Source organism: Podarcis filfolensis (assembly GCF_964270895.1).
Source record: "Podarcis filfolensis genome assembly, chromosome: 12".
NCBI classification, from domain to species: Eukaryota; Metazoa; Chordata; class Lepidosauria; order Squamata; family Lacertidae; genus Podarcis; species Podarcis filfolensis.
The window spans coordinates 36005407-36028708 of NC_139614.1; the positions used below are offsets into that span (position 1 = coordinate 36005407).

The 23302-nt window shown below is 42.6% G+C and overlaps 1 protein-coding gene across 4 annotated transcripts in view; it reads right to left on the reverse strand.

The window, feature by feature from the left end:
* NEBL (nebulette) overlaps positions 1-23302 on the reverse strand; it is a 174823-nt gene that overhangs the window by 76335 nt on the left and 75186 nt on the right. For all 4 annotated transcript variants that reach the window (XM_083579366.1, XM_083579364.1, XM_083579365.1 and 1 more), the window contains exon 3: positions 4023-4107. In XM_083579366.1, the coding sequence (XP_083435492.1) occupies positions 4023-4107 (85 nt within the window). The remainder of the gene's footprint in view (positions 1-4022; positions 4108-23302) is intronic.

Genomic DNA, 23302 nt, shown 5'->3' on the forward strand with positions numbered 1-23302 from the left:
TAAATCAGCTGGGACGGTCATACCGAATTTCAAGTTATAAAAATATGAACTTCTTTAGTAGCTACATATTTTTAAAGCCTAGAGGAAGTCAGAACCTAAAGCAAAAGTTTGACAGACACACAACCTTCAGAGAGGGTAGAGGGGCAAAAATTGTTTAATAGAGAGGAGGGCCATAGCTCAGTGACAGAGCATTCGCTTGAATGGGGGGGGGCATGTTTAATCCCTGGCATCTCCAGGTAGGAATGGGAGAGAGGTCTGAAATCCTGGATAGCTGCTGCCTTTCAGTGTAGACAACACTGAACTAGATGGAACAATGGTCAGACTCAATATAAGGAAGCTTCCTGCGTTATGAGAACACCGCTTATTGAACCAAGATAAGACAAACTTTCCTCCATCAAGCAGGCAAGAAGAATTTAATTAGAAAGCTAGCTACTGAACCTGACAAATGTTAGGACTGCACACTTACATGGAAATAAGCCTCACTGAACTCAGGTTGGACAAACTGAATAGAGTTCTTGATTGCATAGGGCTACACACGCATAAGAGCCCCCTTTTGTAAATTCATCTGAACGTGTGAATGACGGGTGTGTGGTCAAAGGAATGTTGTGCATCTATATCAGGGGCTGGCTAGTACAGTCTCACTCCCCCTTACACACACTGAGAATTGTCGTGAAAGGGCAGTCATCCTTCATATAATTTTCTAGGACAATGTTCGATTCAGTTGTGCCATTTTGTTCCTGCCACTTAAGATATTTGGAGCACTTCATACCTTTACCGTTTTTTGTTGTCAGTAACACCACCTTGGTTCATACCTCACCCTTTTCAAATATAGTTACAATTGCACCTAACACCTGAATATTTTGACTAACATTGACAACACCACTAGTGCAGATTAAATGCTGGTATTTTTTTAATTAATTGTAGATTTGGAAGGGGGTTCAGAGGGTTGTCTAGTCCAACCGCCTGCAACGCCGGAATCTCAGCTGAAGTATCCATGACAGATGACCATCCACCCTCTGTTTAAAAACCTCCAGTGAAGCAGTTTTGCTGCAGGTGTAGCTCTGTACGTTCTCAGGCAGGAAGATGACATGACACAGGAATTGCAGGTCACTGCAGGAGTTCCCTCATCATCCATGTCTCTTGGTCCTACGTACACTGAGACAGCACTCTGGGTCCCCCCCTCAAACTCCTCCACTAAACAACTACTAATTCATCATCTGTAATTGACCAAACTTATTAATTGTTTCTTTTTTTTTTCCACTGTCCCTACCCTGAGTAAAACTCAGCTGAATACCATCCTGTGCCTCATTAAGATAATATTCTCTGCAAGGCTAAAAAAGGAACGCTACAAAAGATGATTTAGATAGATTACTGCACATAAACTTATTTCGCTGTCTTTAGTGAACATATGAAAGTCCTCGAACATCTGTGTGCCATCTTTTCCTCTGCTTTGCTCGAATTCCTTACAAAACAAAACAAAACCTTTCACTAGGATGCAACTAGTATTAATGACAAGTTGCATCCTAGTCAAAGGAATAAGCAACTCAGGCTGTACTTTGAGATTTACAGGACTTGATCAAAGAGTAATGCAGATGTGAAATTTAGATTGTGTTAGGCAATGAAGCACTTTCCGCATGATGCATAAAATGCAGTAAATTATTTATGAGCCTAGTACAACAAATCATTAAAAATTAAACTGTAACTGACGCTATAGGTGAAATAATTGAATAAACAAGTAAACACTTCATTTGCTATTATTTATGAAGTCAGGAGAATATGAATTCTTAGATGCATACATGTGGTGCAATTTAGTCCACTGCAGGCACATGCGGATTCCTGGGGGCTCAGCATAGTTCTGCTCCCCCATCTCACTGGTGCATTCTTTTATATAGGCATACAAATATGCAGGCAGGCAGCAGTTGGGAGCCATTAAGGCTTCTTCTTTGGCGATCACTTGTAGCTGTGTAAGATTGTCTTCCATAAACACGGTTTTAACAATGAGTCCGTAAGTGACTGTGGAGGCCAATTCTGGATCCACACGTACTTCCACAGTGGGTACATTGGTTTCCAGGCAGGAGTTGATCACAGTGTGGATTTGCCAAGCGTGCCTTCCTCTTAGCAGGTTTCTCCCTCCCTGAGTTTGAGTGTCTTCAAAGCCCATGACACCTTTGGTAAAGGCTGTTCTCCAACTGGAATTCTCACAGGCCAATGTTTCCCAGTTGTCAGTGTTTATGCTACATTTGTTTAGATTTGCCTTGAGACAGTCTTTAAACCTCTTTTGTTGACCACCAGCATTATGCTTTCAATTTTTAAGTTCGGAATAGAGTAGTTGCTTTGGAAGACAATCTTCAAGCATCAGCACAACATGACCAGTCCAACGAAGTTGATGTTGAAGAATCATTGCTTCAACACTGGTGATCTTTGCTTCTGCCAGCACACTGATATTAGTTTGCCTGTCTTCCCAAGTGATGTGTAGATTTTTTCAGAGACACCATTGATGGAATCTTTCGAGGAGTTGGAGATGGCGTTTATAAGTGGTCCATGTTTCACAAGCATACAGTAAGGTTGATAGTACAATAGCTTTGTAAACAAGCATTTTGGTTTCCCTGCGAATGTCCCGGTCCTCAAACACTCTGCACTTCAATCGGGAGAAAGCCGCACTCGCAGAGCTCAGGCGATGCTGGATTTCAGCATCAATGTTGGCCCTTGTGTAAAGATAACTGCCTAGGTAGGAGAAGTGATCAACATTTTCCTATGTTACACCATTGAGTTGGATTTGTGGCACTGCAGAAGGGTTATTTTGTACTTGTTGGTTCAGCACTTTGGCTTTTTGGATGTTGAGTGATAGGCCAAGCTTTTTGTAAGCTTCTGCAAAGATATTTAGGATGGTTCGGAGGTCATCCTCTGAGCGTGCGCACACTACGTTGTCATCAGCATACTGAAGCTCTATAATGGAAGTTACGGTAACCTTACTCTTTGCCATTAAGGCAACCTTTGCCCAGCTGTTGTTCTCCACAGTTACCGTGGCTGTGCTGGCTGCAACTGATGGGAATTGTATTTCCAAACAACTGGAGGGCCCGAGATTGGGAAAGGCTGAATTAGAGTGAACAGAAGGCCTTCCCCTCTTCACTTGGTGCAAGTTACTTGCACTCTTGAGCATGAGTAACTTTTATCAAGGCAAGCTGTTTTAATGAAGTGTAGCAAGTGCCCACTTTGGCCACACATTCACAATGTAGCATGTGAACTAAATGATCACAGATTTAGGCAGACCATGATTCTCCTGATCAGGGCAGCACTCTTCATTAGGCCAAAAGCAGTTTGATCGTTTTAGTAGGACTGCAAGAAAGCCAAATATTAATGTTTCGCCATACTCCAAATTCTACAGGGAGCTACCACTCAGAAGGCTCTGTCATGCATCACCGTCAGCAAGGCAACCAGGTGACCCACAACCAGGCAACCTCCTGCTGATCATTGGAGAAGGTGCTTCTCCCTCTTCCTTCCCATGACACCCCACCAAGAGTGCAATCAGTGGGGCCAACAAGGGTCAGCAGCAGGAAAGGGTCTCCACCCAAGAGATGACTGCCTCAACCAAGTAAGGTCCTAGCTTCCCTCCTCAGGTGGAAAGGCCACTCTTCCCAGGAACTGGAACACCTGCCACTGGTGCAAGTAAAATGGCACCTTAATTACTCATAGGCAGCTATGAGCAGGACCCTCCTCAGCTTGGACCTACCCCAAGTAGTCAAACAGTGTTTCCATTATCAAAGCAACAACAAAAAGGGTATCACAAATAATTGAATAGAGCTCCACCCCCCACCCCCCAGTAAATTCAAATTTTTATTGCTCACACGAATATGTGTGTCTGTCTTGGAACATCAAAATTCCATGTGTGAGAGGAAAAACAGCAATGTGTGTTGTTTGAACTAACCTTTGGTGCTCACACCATTGCGCCTTTATTTTAGAATAATGGATCCCAATTGCTAAGAACAAGGTTCACCACATAGGCAAAAGAATTCACAGCTTACCTGACTTTGCAATTCACTTTGTTGTTTCAATCGAAGGTTTTCGGGTGTGTCTGCCACTGTAGTAAAGGACTGCTTTGGGTAGTGTCTGGAAGAAGAAGAAAAATAGTAATGAAATTACTTTGGAAGTAAGTATGTTTGGTGCTGGACTTATGCACAAACAAAGTAAGCTACAGCTTAAGGCCGCAGATTATGACAGTCCTCTTTTTTAAAAAAAAAAACAACCACTAAATTTGAAGTTTTACATAACTGGTTAAAAAATAAATAGGTTTATTGCAAGATATATGTTTTAGTTAGGTTTTTAGTTGCATCCTCACCTATGTATATATGCAAATATAAAACTACTTTTTCACTGTCCTTTCCATTAGAATCATACACATTTTGGAGGTAATACTATGGGGCCTATTAAAATTGACATGGCTTAGGGCCCCAGCATGTCTGTTCTGAGCACTGTGTTATCAGCTGTGCTTCAGTCTCAAGCGGACTTGCAAACTGAAGTTTCCTTTCCTCGAATTGCAACTTGCCTCCAGTGGTCTCTAAACAGAGGACTGCAGGGATGCAGGCTGCTGTGCAGCAGCCTATGATATAGAGCAAATTGTGTATCTATGCATGAGGAAGGGACTCCAGAATTCTCAGTTCTTGCAAAGAACACTGCTGCACAAGAGAAAGGAACAGCTAGGGTGGGCCCATATCTTCAAAAATAAAATATTTATGACTCTTTAGATCTTAGTGTGGTTATTCTTCATTTTCAAACTTGTACAGAACATGAAATGCCTTCGTTTAAAAACATGCCCCTTCTTCAGAATACTGATGCAGCACCAATACAATATACACACTTCTTCACTGTGGAATCTATGGATTGTTGCCAGAGGTCCAGGGCTTGAAGAAGAAATCTCCAACATAACAGTTGCTCAGCCCTTGGGCTTCTCTGGGGAAGCGAGTGGTAAAGGGACAGACCTTCCAGTCAAACAAACTGATTCAGGTTCTATAACAGCTTAGACATCTTGAGATTAGAGGAGAGCTATGCTATCGGGCGGGGGGGGGGGGAGATTTAAAGGCAGCTTTTTCTCACTGCAAGCTGACTATGGCAACCCACTGAGTACTGGTTGGCATGCAGCAATCCTGGCAAGGACAGTTGCTCCAAGTAAAAATGCTGCAGGTTAATCAGTAGGAAGTTGTCTGTTCAGGTTTTTCTATCCAGGCAACCTTTGTGAGTCTCCCACTAAAATGCCCACCACTCTTCAGTTGCTACTCACTCCTGTTTCTAGTTTCTTGCTTTCACCAAGTTCTGGCCATTCTATCTGCCTTGGTGCCTCTTGGCACCATCCTCCCCTTTGTTTACCCGTTTCTTGTGAATCTGCCTTTGACAGGTGATGACCCTTATTTCCTGCTGCTGGAATAATCTCATGAGCTACAGCCTAAATTCTGGATCTTGGTTCTGCTCATAGGTGTGCTTTTTGGCTTGACAACGAAACACTGATTAACTGCCCTGAGCCTTGGCTTGCTTAATAGTTTTGTTTCCAGGACTGAGCAAGCAAAATGCTCAAACCATAATTTTGTAAATATGCAACAACCATTACGAAACCACCAGTTAAGCCTCCAGTAAACTCATTCAAGGGAAAATGAACCTGAATACATGCTGCCCCCCTGGGTTCTTTCTACTCAGAGAATTTGAACACGGGTGACTTGTTTTCAAAAGCATGCAAGCACATGTTATAGCAGGCAACATTTTATAAGAATATCTCTCTCACACACACCAAAAAAACCCATGGAATATCTCTACCTGTGCACTCTTCCTCCAGGTTCTTGCATTACAATTAACCATTATATATATATTTTCTACCTACTTAATTTGGGACTTCTGAATCAGTTAAAATGTTAATTCAGCCTTCCCCAACCTGGTATTCTTCAGCTGTTTAGGACTACAACTCCCATTAGCGTCAGCCAGCACAGATGTACTGACTAGGGCTGATGGGAGTTGTAGTCTAAACAGCTGGAAGGCACCAACTTGGGAAAGGCTGGGCTAACTGATGAATCAGGTAACGGTTGCAGCCATAATATGCACCCATAGGATTTTACTCCAGGAGCTAACTAACTGTTGAATCTTAAAGTATCTCTCAGGATATGAATGAGCAGGGGGTGGGGGGGGTAGGGGTGTTGTTCATGAAAGGATGAGTGGAAATGCTAGAAAACAGACACAACCATGTAAATCGGGGGCAGGGCAGAGACAGACAGAAGCAAATATGTACAAAGTTAAAGGAAATCAATACTGTTCCCATAAGCTTTTAAACCCAGGGTTTACTTGCTCACATAGCTAGTGCCATCTGAATGAGGATAAAAACCTACTAGGGTTTGGCTTGTGCTACCTAGAACGGTTGCTACATGGTATGAACGATGTGGTTTGGGGCAAGTAACCTTTCATTCCTGGTGAGCACACAGGTCACAAAGTTTCACTATCTTGATCACCACCTCATTTTGCATACAGACTGAGCCACCCTTATTGAGCAGTATACAAAGGGTTCCTGGCATTACGCAGGCCCTCCACCTCCCCCAAAGGTCAACACTATTAGTGCCAGTAGTGTCAGAGTATTGGCTTACATAAGTGGAAAATATACTCAGCAAAAGATGTGCTACAAAGAACAGCAACCTACTCAGCATCTCTTCCTCAGTTTTAAACAATATGCCTGTCACACATTAAATGTTAAATACTGAGTCATGTTCTGGTTGTACAGCATCACACATTCACAAACGTGTGAACTGACAGTTCTTATAAGGTTCCCCCCTCCCACCTGCTCACAGTTCTTTTCTGAATTACCTATATTAAAAAATGAAACAAAACAGTTTGCCACACATACTTGTTTGTTGAAGCAAGAGCACTGTCAGGGCTTTATTTATAAATCTTCTCAGGATCTTAAGCTCCAGTCGGAAAGAACAGAGACTCAATTTGCTAATGTAAAAGCTGTATGACATTTAGGTGTCAAGTTTTGTGTTGTTTTTTTCCTCCCTTTTTGCCTCCTGGCATCCCAATTAGTCATCACATATTTGTTGCAAGCAAACAAACTCAACCTCACATCAATGTACGCACTGCAGTACAGTGTCCCTGTAGAATAATTGGAGCATTATTTACTACAGACAAATGTGAAAGTTCCATGCTGTCTATAGTTCAACTACTGGAAATAATCTAGTAACGTAACACAAACAGAAATGGTACAGTGGTGGTCAGGCCGGATAGCTCAGATAGTTAGAGTGTGGTGCTGATAACACCAAGGTTGCAGGTTTGATCTCCTTATGAGACAGCTGCACAGTCCTGCATTGCAAGGGGTTGGGCTAGATGATCCTTGGGTCCCTTCCAACTCTACAGTTCTATGACCCAGCCACATTTTTGGATGTGCCTTACAGTGAAAACGACACATCCAAAATTCCAATACTGGAAGAGACAAAAGCAAGGCTTCTCTCATCCAACAGCGACAGACTGCCACTAAAACTGTACCTAGGGAGAAAGAGATAGGGACCCAGCTTTTTTTAGGATCGTGCATTGACTGAAAAACAATAAAAGGAACATTAATTGATATTGTGCCTGGCTCCTAGTCTTATGTAGGCAGATGAAACAGGTGCAGAAGATGTTAGGAAGGAGCGGCAGCTGCAGCTGCCCAAAGGACTCCCAAGGAGATTGGAGCAGAGAGGAGGCTGAGGGAACACTCCACAAGGGAGGATGTTTGAAAAGGGGTGAGTGGCTGCTGGCTGCCGGTAACATAAATGGGCTCCTGAGCCCCACAGGGGTGCTGCAGAAAGAATATAGTTTGTCAAGGGAGCTATGGACCTCAAAAGGTTGAAAACCTCTGCCATACTATATTATGCCCTAGCTTTGCGAGGGAAGAGCTTGGGCAGTTTTTATTTTTCTGTGTGCTGGACATGAAGCTCTCTTTAAAGTTAGAATTTCTCTTTGAAGTTCAACTGATGTGCTTTCTGCTGTGTACTCTGCTCTTTGAAGTTCACCATCAAAATATTTCTGATAGTAGAAAATTTGTAAGATGAGTTTTGAAACAAGAGGATGCTGTGTACACAATGCTAGACAACTAGCAGCAAATAATTAGCATCTACCCCTTGTTTAATTAGATTGAGAATAAGCAGGATGAGAGGGTGGTTATAATTCTGCAGAATTAAATAAACAAATATACCTCTCTCTCTTTTTCAGAAGCAGAATACGCAAACACTGTGTTAAAATTGAGGCTGCTTTTTGTAGTGAGAGAGCAAATGAAAGGTTGCAAAGCAAGCCCACTCTATTTTTTTTAAAAAAAAGAGTCAGCACTGGACGCAATAGGAATAGTTATCTTGTTTGCTTTTACTTATATGCTAAAATTGAAATGTTGCAACTGTATATTCATAAAAAGGAAAGTTGATTATTCTTGCTTTTTGTGTTTTCAGTAAAACAATAGGGAAGAAGAGGGAAGAAGAAAAAAACCTCCTCAAACACTGTTAAAAAACAAGAACAATACATAGAAGCTGAAGTCGCATTAGCAGTAGCAGAATTTGTTGTTGTTTGTGGGGGGTGGTAGCAGCGGGGGGGGGGAGCAGGAAGAGGCCAGATAAAGGCAGCAAGAAGCAGGGGGAAATGAAAAGAAATAATTTCCCACCTACTTTCTTCTTTTGTGATTTTTCTCTGTATCCTATATTTAATAAAATATGTAAACCACTAAACATGGTGCTTTTAAAACAGTATTTCAATTAAAAAATACTGCCTAATTCCATAGCACAGCATCTCATAAGACTGGTTCATCCACAAGTTGTTGTCATACATAATGTTTCTTGCAAGAGAGACAAGACGTCATGTTCGCCCAAAAACATGAATGCAGACATCAGTGTTACTATGGACTAGACTCCCTCACTTCACTGTATGGAGCAATTACAAGGGTTCTGGTAGTGGTGGTGTGCTTTTGTGTGTACACATGTGTAAGCAGCTTATGAAAGTGGTTTTACTCGCTATCCTCACCTGAAGGCCCATGTTTTGTGTGCTTGTCATTTCAGAAAAGGATTGTCTAATCCAGCTGGTTATGTCATCCGCAGAAGTGTCTTTCCTTGATTTTCTCTGAAGAGGTTACATTTTCATAGCTAACAGACATCGTGTTGTTTTAATAATTCACATTTGATATGCTATTTCTAAAGGAATACCTAATCTGCAATTTATAAACCACAACTGTTATGCTGATAAAGAGCAGCCTGTGAGTGGATACAATTCTGGTTTGTTTTTCTAAATTAGCAATGTAAACCAGATTGTGCTATTTTGAGGCAAACTTTGATGCCATTCAATTGAGTTTAACAGCCATTGTCCAATGCATCCTTTACGTCACATCATTCCAGCACATTCTGAGGGGGAGGGACACGGCCCCTGCAGCTGCTTGCAACTTTTTCGTGTGATGGGCACCTCTTTCAATAGGATGCCCTAGAGTAATGCAACATCCAGTTCATCTAGAAAAGAATATGCAGCCCCAAGAAACAGTCACATAAACCTGTTCTGCTGCCACCACCAAACTGCATTTTTTAAAATGGGGTAAAGAACACAAATGTAAGTGACGAAGTGAATAAACAACCAACAAAAATAATTGAAGTTTTCGATTAAATGGACAGAATAGCAGCACACAAAGAATTATTGCACATCTCTAAGAGGATAGAAAGTAAAAAGGGGAAGAAGAATAGGCATTTAGTTCAATGACTTTAACTATGTGTTTGAATCCCATGGTTGAGTTTCTCCACATCTCTTTTTAATTTACCAAAAGAAGACATACAAGGCCAGCCCTACCATTAGGCAGAGTGAAGCAGCTACAGTTGCTGCTGGGGATGAGGAGCAGCAGCAGCGGCAGAACACAGAGACACTCAAAATCACCTTCTGCAGCTTTGAAAGTGACAATTTTCAGTGGTCCCAATCTGGATCAGAACCGCATAACTGCTGGTTTGGGGTTGGGGTGTTTTTAATAAGACCTAGAAAAATCCATATACAGAATTCAGATACACCTTTAGAATAGCATCTAGTCTGAGGCAGGAAGCTTCCTCACACCACTGGTCCATCTAACCTAGTATTACCAACACGGACCGGCAGTGGCTCTCCAAGGCTTCAAGCAGGAGTCCTTCCCATCCCTACCTGGAGATACCACAAACTCAACCTGGGACATTCTGCATGCAAAGCATGTGCCCTACCACTGAGCTATGGCTGACTCTTATTCTTAGTGACAGTAAAAGAGGATAGTGAGGGGACTGTGCCAAAAGCTTCATAGAAAATATTGGTGCGGAAGGTGTCCCCAAGCTTCGCAGAACTGGAACATGCTGCCCCTAAGATTGTCTCAAAGTTTGGAGCTTGGCCCTCTGCCCGTAGCGTTCATTATAGACAATAAAACGTGTAGCAGTATATCTTTTCGGTACATGTACTAGTCAAACTCCTGCTGTGCTCAACACAAAGGAAAGTTTACTAAATGAGAAACACAGTTGCTTTAAAAGGGTGTGCACCCACTTTCTAAACTAGCAGTAGGCTGTTCTAGAGAGCGATGATGGTCTTCTGGAAGTTTCAGAGAGCTCAGTTCAGCCAGCTGACATTCCCAGACTGGCACTAATGCCAACGCTCCATTAAATTGTATTCTCATAAAACCTTTCAAAAGGTCACCTTGCAAGTTCCCGCAATAAGCCTGTGGCTGGGAAGAGTTGCTTTTACATTAAGAACTCCTGGGCACTTGTAATGGAGTCCATAAACTCCAGCTACCAAGTTTTATTATTTATTTTCTATTTATTTGATTAGCTGTGTCATACTCTATCCTGTGGGCTGAGAGCAGCTGGCATAAGTTTTTGTTTTTATTATATTTTTATTCTCCTTTTCATAGAATTTATTGTCTCTTAAAGCAATTCAAATCATTCATATATATGCATATACACACAAACACAGAGAGACTCTTACAAAATAGAAAGCATACCGGGGAAAGAGAGTGAAGGAAAAGGAGAAGAGGGAGATCAGTTCTTCAAAGCCTCATGTTTATTACTTTTGTCCCCAAGGAGCTAACAATCTAAGCAATTACAGCAGGGTGGTCCAATATGCAACTCTTGAGGCCTTTCTTGGCAGCCCTCAGCAACATTTGACACCATTCCTCAGCCCTTGCGCTGCCTTTCCATAGGCAGGTAAGGTAGGTGCTGGTTTGGGGGAAGGAGGCGTGAGGGTTCTGACAGGGTACCAGAGTCCTCCCCACCCCTACCTAAAGCCTAAAGGTAAAGGTAAAGGTACCCCTGCCTGTACGGGCCAGTCGTGTCCGACTCTGGGGTTGCGCGCCCATCTCGCTTAAGAGGCCGGGGGCCAGCGTTGTCTGAAGACACTTCCGGGTCACGTGGCCAGCGTGACAAGCTGCATCTGGCGAGCCAGCACAGCACACGGAAACGCCGTTTACCTTCCCGCTAGTAAGCGGTCCCTATTTATCTACTTGCACCCGGGGTGCTTTCGAACTGCTAGGTTGACAGGCGCTGGGACCGAGCAACGGGAGCGCACCCCGCCGCGGGGATTCGAACCGCCGACCTGACGATCGGCAAGTCCTAGGCGCTGAGGTTTTACCCACAGCACCACCCGCGTCCCTACCTAAAGCCTACTTGGTGCTTTTCCAGCTATGGGAAGAAGGTGGGAGAGCTAGAAGATTCAACTCCTAAATGATCTTCAAGGTCCCTTCCAACGTTTATAATTATATGTAGATGGTATTGATTGCCAGTTGGGTACTTGAAAAGTGAAATAGCAGTTTCAGTTGCATAGACTCCAAGTCTCTATACCTGAACCGAAAAATCTGGGCCTTAGGTCTACCCCTGCGCCATCCAACTCCAAAGCAGTGGTGAAGCCTGAACGCACCACAATGTAAGATACCATAATATGTCCACATTGCCTAAATAACGCATCTGTTAAGGGTGCAGTCCTTAAGAGTTGCATTTTCTTGGTATTTTGGAACTTGAGCAGATATAGCAAGCCCTTAACACAACATGTTAAAACTGAAAGTTGTTTTTATTTCTGTTTTGTTGTTGCTAATTGATCAAAATGATATGGAGGACTAAGCAAAACAAAATTGGCATGGTAGATATGTAGCTTTGTTGCCAGGCTGGCTGTTTTGTCATTACAATAGGTCAAACCCATGGGTGCAAAAAGGTCTGAAAGCAAAATACATAAAGAGTTTAAGAGTGTACACGTGTATATCAGTAATTGTCTTTGGGTGGAGCTTGGGGGTTAACTTCAAAATGGAAATTTCCAAAACAAAAGGTACAAATATCCCTCCCACAACATTTTCTTGACCCTTGGACACTCATTTAGAGTGAAGAATATATGTGCTGCCTATTGCTATTCCCACAGCAAGAATGGAAATCTGACAATGAGTGAAATTTGGAGATGTGTGACCTTGTCAAACTTGGCAGTCTAATGACTCACCACACAGCTGTCTCTGCTCCTGTTCTAACACTGGCAGCGTTTATATTTCTGCATGAGTGACACCTTTATATGATGGAAGAATTAGTAAAGATTTGGGAAGACTATCCATGTTCTGAGCCATTCTCATTCGTCATTTAGAAAAACAAATATTTTGGGGAGGGATTGTTTCAGGTAAAAGCAATTCCCTATCATTGCCTCTGTCTATTTGAAGACCTGGTATCATTAAATAAACTAGCAGAAACAGGAAATCAAGCCACACATGTTTTGTATAAAAGGACAGGCCTGCTTTTCTAAACTGTGATTACTTCCAAGTGACATCTCAAATACGACGAAACATAAACTCCTTATTTTGCATAAAGCAAGTCTATGGTACACTGTGTACTCAACACAGTTAATCACATCAAATACACATTCTCTCCCTGCCAGTGAGGGCAAGAATAGATTTATAGATCAGTACATGCCATTCATTGATTAATGCATCATAAGGAGGAGGGATAGTAGAATAGAGTGTCACAGAGGAGTGTCATCTAGAGGAGTGTCACAGATCTGATATCCAAGTTTTACATTTGCATGTGCACTTGGCTTTTTTAGAGTTACCAGTTAATTATTTCAGCCAGCTTTTCCAATTGAAATGCACGGAGTTACCTCTAACAACTGTCGTTTCAGATAGTACCAAAAAACCAAAAAACCCAGATATTTAATTCCTATGATTCAATATGGTCTGAATACTCATGTCTCTCAAGTAATACCTTCCCCCCCACCCCCCAAAATGGAGTTAAGCACAACAAAATTTTATTTATTTATTTATTTATTCCTCCAATTTGTAGACCACTCTTTGTCACATGAGGTAATATTAAATTGTTCATCTCAGAGCCCCAGCTACCCAATGACAGACATACTGAGGGCCCTCCAGGGCATAAAAGGGAGACAGCTCATTCCAGAACTGCTTGTCCTCAAAGGTTTTCTGGTGTTTAGGTATTCATGATTCTCCACATATTTTGGTATTAGCAGAGTTTCCTTAATCATTTGCCAATTTTAAAATATTTGTTACGAAGTCAAATAAAAGCTTCCAAAATCCTTCCAGTCTTTCCTTTTGATCTGGAATGCTTCTAGTTTTTAAAGATGTGTTTCCCATGATCTAATGCACAATGTGGAACTGCCATTTTCCCCTAGGAAAATGAGCCTCTTGGTGACATCACCATTCATCTCCCCCACTCCCTCCCTGGCTTCATGAGACAAGCTATATGGTGGTCCATAGATCTTTGTCCCTCTCTACTAGGAAAGAGCAACAGCATGGAGAAAGGGAGGGAGAGAACGAGCTCTCCTTCTACATAGAAGTAACATAAGCAAGAGTGGCCCATCGCCACAATGCTGAGTCCAACCAGATACAGAACTTGGGTGTACGTTCAAGACCAACCAGCTAAATACGGAAGGATTCTTTATATCACCTTAGCATACAACACATCGTTTTTTGTCTCAGTTTCTACTATTATTCATTTCTAATATAAGGGGAAGGGTAGAGAAGAGACAGAACAAACAACAAGAAGAAAAGGAATGTATATGTGACCTCTTCAGACCACAAATGATCAATCCTATCTCAGCGCCAAAGGCTACCTACTGGTAGGAAACAAGGTCAAACAAACAAGCATACAAAAAGATTCTGGCTTCCACAAGAAACCTAGAGGAGTCTCCATGTCAAAAGCAATATAGCACCAATGAGCTAGAATGCATATCAATTACGGAATGTGACAGATACAGAAAACCATCTTGACACCATTGGTTTGCAAGCAATAAGCTTATTTTATATATTTCTTGCTAACAAATGCCTCTGCACAACATTTCTTTTTATATCATTGTAACGGTGCATTAAATATTATCTAATTTTGATCTGGTCTTTCTCCATTCCAGAGACTCAAGGCAGATTGCAAACTCAGTAAGTGCAGCCCAAGTCAAAATGCACTCAGTGGCCAGAGGCCTTAAAAACATTATAAAACCTATGGGTGATAGCCAATATCAGCTACTCAGAGTAGGCCTACATATTTAGCATTGCTATTAATGTTTCCCGATTTACCAGAGATGTGAATGCCAAATCAGCAGTTTTTCAGAAACAAAGTAGGTGCTATATAAATGCAAATAATATATAATATAAAGCAGCCTTGTTGTTGTTTTCAGTATTAAGAAGTAGTCTATGGAACCTGGCTAGGATAGTCATTTGCACATCCAAAAAAAGAGGGCAGAAGAGAATACAGATTTGTATAAAATGTGTATATGCTAAGTGAGAGAGGAGGGAGATACAAATTTAGAAATAATTTAAATAGGAAGACCATTGTATGGAAGACTATGGCCAGGTGAACTATGTGCCTGCTCAAAGTTCTGGGAAACTTCAAGCACCCTGCTCTCCCTTAATATTTATTACATTTATACACCACCACCACCTCCACCTCCCCCGGGGAGGAGCTCAATATGGTACACATGGTTCTCTGCTCCCCATTTTATCCTCACAAAAAACCCTGAGAGCTAGGTTAGGCTCAGAAACAGAGACTGAACCAAGGTAACCCAGTGAGCTCCATAGCTGAGTGGGGATTCATACTCTGGTGTCCAACACCCTAACCATTACGCCACATAAAGTAAGCCTAGGACACACAGCCACCCCAATTCTGGCAATTCTGGCATATACTCTTCTTAAAATGTCATATAAAAAATGCCTAGGATACAGTGCCTATGCTGTTTAGGTATACATCTATACGAATCCATATTTTATTCAACACAGTCTATATGTATAAAACTACCCCACAATGGCAATCTATGAGTTTGGCAGGAGAATTGATTATTTTTCAATTCTAACTATCCCCTTGCAAAGTGAATTAGTTACACATTTATATATTTACCAAATATTTTATTTATCCATTCATTATTGTGCCTAACATTTGCTCCTCTGCGATCTCTTAAGCTTTCCTCGGTAAAAAAAAATTAAAAAAAAAAATCAAAACCCCTTCATTGACAGGAATCAGCTATCACTAATACTTTCAAGCTATATCTAGGAAAACTGGATTCCTCTTGCCAGAAGAGAATTGGAGGCCACTGCCACATATGTGCATATGGCTGTTGCAGGTCCTAATGAAGGGTCCATGAAATCATTGGAGCCAAATAACATTCTTGTCGATTTTTTATTACAATATTTATATCCCACTCTTCAGTCTGGAGATTTTCAGGATGGCTTACAATTAAACACAGCAATCATAAACAATAAAGTTAGCATCACTATTAAAAAAAACAAAAGGCAAACAAAAGACAAGACTGGCACTAAACTAGTTTCTTAAGAATTGTACAGTACAAGCAACAAGTCACCCCTACCCCCGATTCCTGGAGTAGATTTTCAATGCTTTTTATTTTTTGTGTAAATCTTGTTGCTATAAAATATGCTGTAGAAATGCTACTTAGAAGTAGGTCTCATTCAGTTCAATGAGTCTTCCACCCTGGGTGAAACTCAATCAAGACAAGAGGTGCTATTAGCAGGTGATTCATCTGCCCAGTTGATCCACAGAGGGAATGCTTATGAACTTTAATACATGCAAGTTTCCATTAGCAGCTGTAAAACAAATCTCTCTGTTCCCTCCTTGTCACTTTCAGAGTGTGCCTCTTTATAACAGTATAAAGCACTGTCTATAAAACACTGAGGTGCCATGTACCTTGATGGAACCGAATTTAAAAGAAATAGTAACACAGTCAATCCATATGTGAAGAATTGTGGTTGGGGGTAGAGGTTTCCTACTATTGTCCATTTATTCCAGCAGTTGCTTCACTGTCTACTGCATGAGCTTCCCTACTGGGCATTGTTTCAACAATGCAAGTAGTCATCAGCAGCATTACAGTTTCATGGAAACAGAACACTACTTCGCACACATTTACAGTAAACTCTCAATGGGTTTCATTTCCCCCCCTTAGCAATAGTGCTAACAGCTACTATCCAACTGAATAAGATTCACTCAGCAGTTCATCGTACACAGCCAACAATGTTTTGGTCCATTAATTTTTCACATTGGTCAAAAGCCAATATGTCTCCACTACTCATTTTTAACAAGTGAGTGTGAGAAGCAGGATTGCCAATCAACCAGGAAAAGACTGGTCCAGCTGGGGCTGGGGAGGGAGGGGGGAGAGCGTAGAAAGGAAAAGGAAAAAGGCACCAATTACAGGAAGAAAACAGCACTCTGTGGCACTCCTACTTTACTGCTCCTGCTGTTGTTTTAATTTTAATGTATTGTTTTTTGTTTCTTAATTTGTATTCCCACTTTCCATTACCCCGGGCTTTTAACACAACCAGTGCTTAAACACTGTCATCTGAGACCAACAGCCACTCCAACAAGCTGCAGCAGTGGTGAGAGAGTCGGAAAGAGGTTTCATCTCATCAGCTGTGCTAAAATACCAACTCCATTGGACTCCTTGTGCCCCTGAATGGTTTCCATTCCATCTAGTCATTATAAGTTGTAGCCAATGAAGTCCTCCTCAGAGTAAACCCTAAGTTAGCTGTGTTCTTTAATTTCACTAGGTGTGCCAAGGGAGACCAAGAGGAAGAGATGAGTCCAAATGGTGAAAAGGCGCGGATGTATCCCTCTCCTGCTGTGAAAAGCTCCCCACCCTCCTGGTCTCCCAGAACCAGGAGAGGCATGAAAAGGGCAGAGGAAAGGTTGGCTTCATGCAGGCGCAATCACCAGTTGCTTGGGGAAAACCATGGAGAGGAGAGGACTTAGGCAGCTGTCAGTCTCAGCAACTGCTTCATGAGGGCAAGACCTGCTGGAGATGAGTTGCTATGCTCATTAGGCCTGACACTCCTGTGCAGATCCTGTTTTTGCTAATAAAGAGTTAACTCCAACTTGCTTGGTGTGATTTACTGCTGGCTCCTGTCATCCACACCTTCAAAGCTCTATTCAGGAGGGAGGCTGCCCAGTGCTGAGCAGCCTCCCACCCACCCAAGGAGATATCTACCTCTGTTTAGATCCCACATATCAAATGGAATAATGCAGCTAGTTTTGCTGATTAAAAATACCTTACATAATACAGCTAATTTCAATGCTGTTCTGTGCAACCATAAACCAGCATTTTAATTTCATTTTGTTAACTAATGAATCTGTTACTTTGCATTTATTAATGAAGACCACGGCACCTCAGCTCTGCCCCTACCCACAGCACAAGTCATGTGTTGTTGAAGATGCAGCATTAGTGGTTTATCCTATGCTATACTGCATCCCTTCATGGATCACTGCCTTGCCGTGGCGAAGGGGCTTGAAGAACTCAGAGAAGCTATGAACTATGCCGAGCAGGGCACCCAAGATGAACAGCTCATAGTGGAGAGTTTTGACCAAACGTGATCCACCTGGAGGAGGAACCGGCAAGCCACTCCAGTATCCCTGCCAAGAAAACTCCATGGACAAAGACAACAGGCATATAAAAGTTATGACGCTGGAAGATGAGCCCCTCAGGTCGGAAGGCGTCCAACATGCTACTGGGGAAGAGCGGAGGACAAGTACAAGTAGATCCAGAGCTGATGAAGCGGCTGGGCTAAAGCCGAAAGGACGTTCAGTTGCGGATATGCCTGGAAGCGAAAGGAAAGTCCAATGCTGTAAAGAAAAATATTGCATAGGAACCTGGAATGTAAGAACCATGAACCTGGGTAAGTTGGATGTGGTCAAAAATGAGATGGCAAGAATAAATATTGACATCCTGGGCATCAGTGAACCAAAATGGACGGGAATGGGCGAATTCAGTTCGGATGACCATCATATCTACTACTGTGGGCAAGAAACCCGCAAAAGAAATGGAGTGGCCCTCATAGTCAACAAAAGAGTGGCGAAAGCAGTACTGGGATGCAATCTCAAAAATGATAGAATGATCTCGATACGAATCCAAGGCAGACCTTTTAACATAACAGTAATCCAAGTTTATGCACCAACTACTGGTGCTGAAGAAACTGAAATTGACCAATTCTATGAAGACTTACAACTCTGACCAAACTGCGGGAGGCAGTGGAAGACAGAAGTGCCTGGCGTGCTCTGGTCCATGGGGTCATGAAGAGTCGGACACGACTAAACGACTAAACAACAACAACAACATACTGCATCACCCCAAACTTACAAGCTTTTTCACTTTTCTCCAGCATGTTAAAAATCCTGCTGATATGACTAATGAATCAACCACATAAATCCTATTCTATACACTTAAACTGTAATCAGCTCAGATAAATATTCTGTTTCCATAGTGATTACTTTACATTTCAATGCTCCCTGGGATAAATCAAACAGAAAAATCCTTTGACAGAAGTAGTGATATGACAAACAGGTAGGATTTCAAGAAGGCGTACTATCTGCCTAACATTAAAACCATTTAAAATATTCTGGAAACATCCAGAGCAAATAAAGGAGATTGTGTGATAGCTCTTTTGCAAGTCAGGGATTGCTGTCCTTTCAGCAGCAGTTTGATCCACAGGACTGCTCATGTGATCACATTTAGCCCCATGCAATAAAAAGCACGAGGGTTAAACCACAGAGCCTAGGACTAAGCCGATCACAAGGTCGGCGGTTTGAATCCCCATGACGGGGTGAGCTCCCGTTGCTCGGTCCCTGCTCCTGCCAACCTAGCAGTTTGAAAGCACATCAAAGTGCAAGTAGATAAATAGGTACCGCTCCGGCAGTTTCCGTGCGCTGCTCTGGTTCTCCAGAAGCGGCTTAGTCATGCTGGCCAAATGACCCGGAAGCTGTACGCCTGCTCCCTTGGCCAGTAAAGCAAGATGAGCGCCGCAACCCCAGAGTCGGCCATGACTGGACCTGATGGTCAGGGGTCCCTTTACCTAATAAAAAGCACAGAGTACAGGTTTCTGCATAGCAAACCTCTGTTAACAAATCAGAAACAGACCAGGGCTTTTTTTTTCTGGATGGAGGAAATCCTATGCAAGTCTACTTGAAAATGGTCTGGACCTCTCCATTATTCTCCATTTATTTCATTGCTTATGAAAGGAGGCTCTTGTCACATCTTTACACTGCAGCATCCCTTTCTACTAAAAGGCACTGAAGTACAAGTCCCACTGTCCTTAGCAGAGAACACCAGCAGCCAGGATTGTGGACTTCTAGCTCAACCTGCATGACCCAAGGCAGAAGAAGGTATTGCAAGCATCTCTCTAGTTTTTAAAGAAGAAAGTAGGAGGGGTGAAGGGAAGGTCATTGCCTGCTACCTTGTGCTGATCCCCAAGCAGGTTTGTGCAGAGCTTGCCTGAGGCCCAGGGTAGGAGTTTTGTTAGAATAAAGTTATAAACTAAAAAAAAAAAAAAAAAGCAGGGGCCCTCCAGCCAGCTTAGACCTCCAAGGCCCAGGGCAAGTGTACCCGGCTACCACTCTCTCTGCACAGGCCAGCTGCTAAACACACAGTCTAAATGGAAAAATAAAATGTAAAAGGCAAATGAACACAGACATTTCCTTCAATCTATTCCCCTCTCCAGAGCTGCTGATTCAAACTATGATAGGAGGCACCATTAGATGTCTTGGGCTCATAGCAGCCAATTCCTAGGGGCCAAGGTCCCTTCACACGCACCCCAATAAAATATTTGAGGGGGCCAGGCATCCCCCAAAGTTGATGGGCACTGCCATTCAAATGGTGTGCTTGCGCAGCGTCTTGTGATCGATTATGCAGGGTGGAGCTTACCTCCCCCCACAAAAAAAAAATTATTTAAGTTGGCACCGCTGCTTGGGCTAGTCACCACCCTAGCTTATTCTCAATTGTTGATGTCACCCTGGACAGGGAAACATGTACAGCTTCCATCAAATCTGTTCACCCTTTTACCCCAAATTGACCCTTTTCGACAGGCACATATAACAGACATTCCTTCACATTTGTGGGGAAGCAGAGCTACTTTTGAGAATAATATTGTAAGGGAATGTCTGTCTAGTTTCCATCACCAACTATGGGTGGCCCCATAGCCACTGGGATACAATGTATGTCTGCATATAGAGATATGCAGCCCCTACAGGGTTCCTTGCAATACATAAACACTCCCTCTCTTATATTCATATTCACACACACACACACACACACCACCTGCTACAATGACTGGCATTTTGCTAATGAACAACTACTGTTTTAGTCTGCAAATAAATATTACTTCCATATGCTGGAGCCTTCCTTTGCAAGCTACAGTATACCTGTCAGGGTGAGCAGTCTAGAGGCAAGCTAAAAGCAGAAGCAGGAAGCAGGCAAGTCTACACAATGCCCAGCTGGTGCCTGAGCGATTTACTTAGACAGGAGCCATACCAAAATTTCTGCGTGGAACCCTATTTTTCCCTTGTTCTGCCTGACCTCTGCAGATCTGGTAGGATCAATACTCCTCTGGCCAATGGTTGTAAAGCACAGCAATCAATAACAGAGGGGGGGGTACATCCCCCCCCCCCCCGTTGAGGGCTGCACTCCTTCAGGAACAATTGGTCAAGGACTATATGCTGGCAATCTGGAAAGAAGGTAGTACACTCATCATTCTCTGTCTCTCTTTCTGCCATCCACCACTATCCTCCTCCTCCTTGTCTCCTGCATGAAATGAGGCCAAGGGTCAGAGGCTGTCCACCTCTGCCTTAGAGAAACTCCCATATTGCAATAGCAATTATTCCACAAGGACTAGAGCTGCCTGAAGAGTTCTGATAGGGAAGGGTGCTGTTGCCAGATTTCAACTGTTCCTCAGGAAGCAAAGTGCTGAGGTCTGCAGTCTAACTCGACTGAAGGCAAGCAGATGTATACCACTGTTTTTGTTATGGAACTATGACTGAGAATGACAGGATGCACATATGCTCACCTTGTGATTGTGGATATTTCACATGTTCCAGGGATCATAATGTCTACAAGGTTCTCTTTAAAATTGTAGGAGGAGGTTGAATATACACTGGGTTCTGTGTGCAGGAAATCCCATCAAATATGGCCTCTTTAATGCAAGGATTTTTTCTTCTTCTTGCCCTTATTTTAGAAGAAAGTGACAAATCTGACATTTTAATTTCAATACTATATTTTATTACAATTTACAGGAAACCCTTATGAATGCTTCAAACTTGTGCCTATATTAATAGTAGCCATCTCATTATTGAATTATCACCCTGGACACTGGGAAAACAAAGTCACAACACAGTAATTGCTTCCTCTCAACTAAGTCTATATAAAGAGAAACAGCACTTCGCTGTTTTTTGCAGTAAGATGGTAAAGTGCAATGCAATGATAAGCAGCTGTAACCTTTTCTCCTGGAAAGGCGTTTCCTCCCCAGCAAAACAATTTAGGTCACAGGACGGAATAATGCCATTAATTCAATGGACAATCTATTTATTTTTAAAACAAGGTTTTCCTTTTGCTCTTTTCAGAATTAATTACTTTTTTAAAATAATAAATATAACTGAATGTATCATTTTTCAAGAGCCACTTGTTTTTAAGAACATCAGTAGTAATATCTAGGCTATTTTTAGCAGGGTGGTTCCAGCTTTGTACCTTCAGTTTTTAAAGGGACTTGGCTCAATGGCATGCTAGGAATTACTAGGAGTACTAAAGAATTTCAGCACTCCCTATTTTGAAAACACTTTAGGAGAAACAAAAGTCCTTCCTAACTTCTTTCAGGTCCTGTTTTATTTATTTTTTAATGGGCTGGGAAGTGGAGCCTACTGCAAGTGTCAACTGATGATGCCAAAGATCAGGGGAGGGGAAATAGCTTTACTGTTCCTAGGCTTTTCAGCTCTTTACTTGTGATACCAGATGGTTCTCCTCCCTCCCTTCTCAGTCTGTTCACAGACCTGGGATGAGGCTGCTTCCTGCCAAGAGAGTGCTGATTCACACATGCCTCCTCTACATCACTCAGTGGCTGGCAGCTGAACTTGCTAACTGCTGCTGCATTGAAAAGCACGGTTTTGGAGGTGATGATACAGAAGCGTGCACATGAAAGTATGGCTCAGCAGCTTAAGGATGCTGCTTGCGCTTGGATTAGAACTCTGCCCCCATGGGTAATGTGTTCACCTTCACTGAAGGTGGTGCCAGGGTTGTACCTCTTAACAAATGTTTAAAATCAGCACATTTCTAGGAAGGGGATACCTTTTTCAGCCCAAAGACCAACCTTTACGGGCAGGCAGGAATCGCATGCTAGTGATTGGTGGGAATAGAGGCAGCAGTGGGTGTAACAATAAATGTCAGCCTTACCTTTGTAGTAAGTGTCATGGACTGGCTGGATTCAGAGGAGTGGTGAGAGACAGCAGCTGGTGAACCCCCAAAGGAAGAAGGCTCAGAGCAGGGGATTGGTGGTGGAATGACATTGTGTGGTCAAAGGAAGGAGAAGAAGTAGACTTGCAGTGGGGGGGGGGTTGGAAGCTGAAGAGGTAACAGGGTTTAGTGAGCAGGAAAGGGCTGTGACAGAGGGCAGTCAAGAATCAGAGGCTGAAGAGGAGTTGGGGCAGGCTGCTAAAGAATCCAGGGAGTCTGCCCCTCCTGCTGCAACCCGCTCCTCTCCCCCCTGGTCTCCCAGAACATGCAGAGAAATGAAAAGAGCAGAGCAGAGATTGGTTTGCACACAGATTCAGTCCCAATTGCTTGGGAGGGAAACCAGTAGACAGCAGTGGGAAGGCAGGGACCTTCAGTCCTCACGACCTACTGAGAAGAGATGCTAGGATCACTAGGCCTGCACTGTTTTGGTTTCTTTGAATAAAGAGTTAACTTTACTGACATCAGTGTTTGTTTATAGCTGACCTACACCTGACTCTGGCTCCTGACAGTTAGCGTCAACACACACTCACATTCCCCTCATTATTCTCCATCCAGGCAAGCAAGATGTATCATCACAATTCAAGGA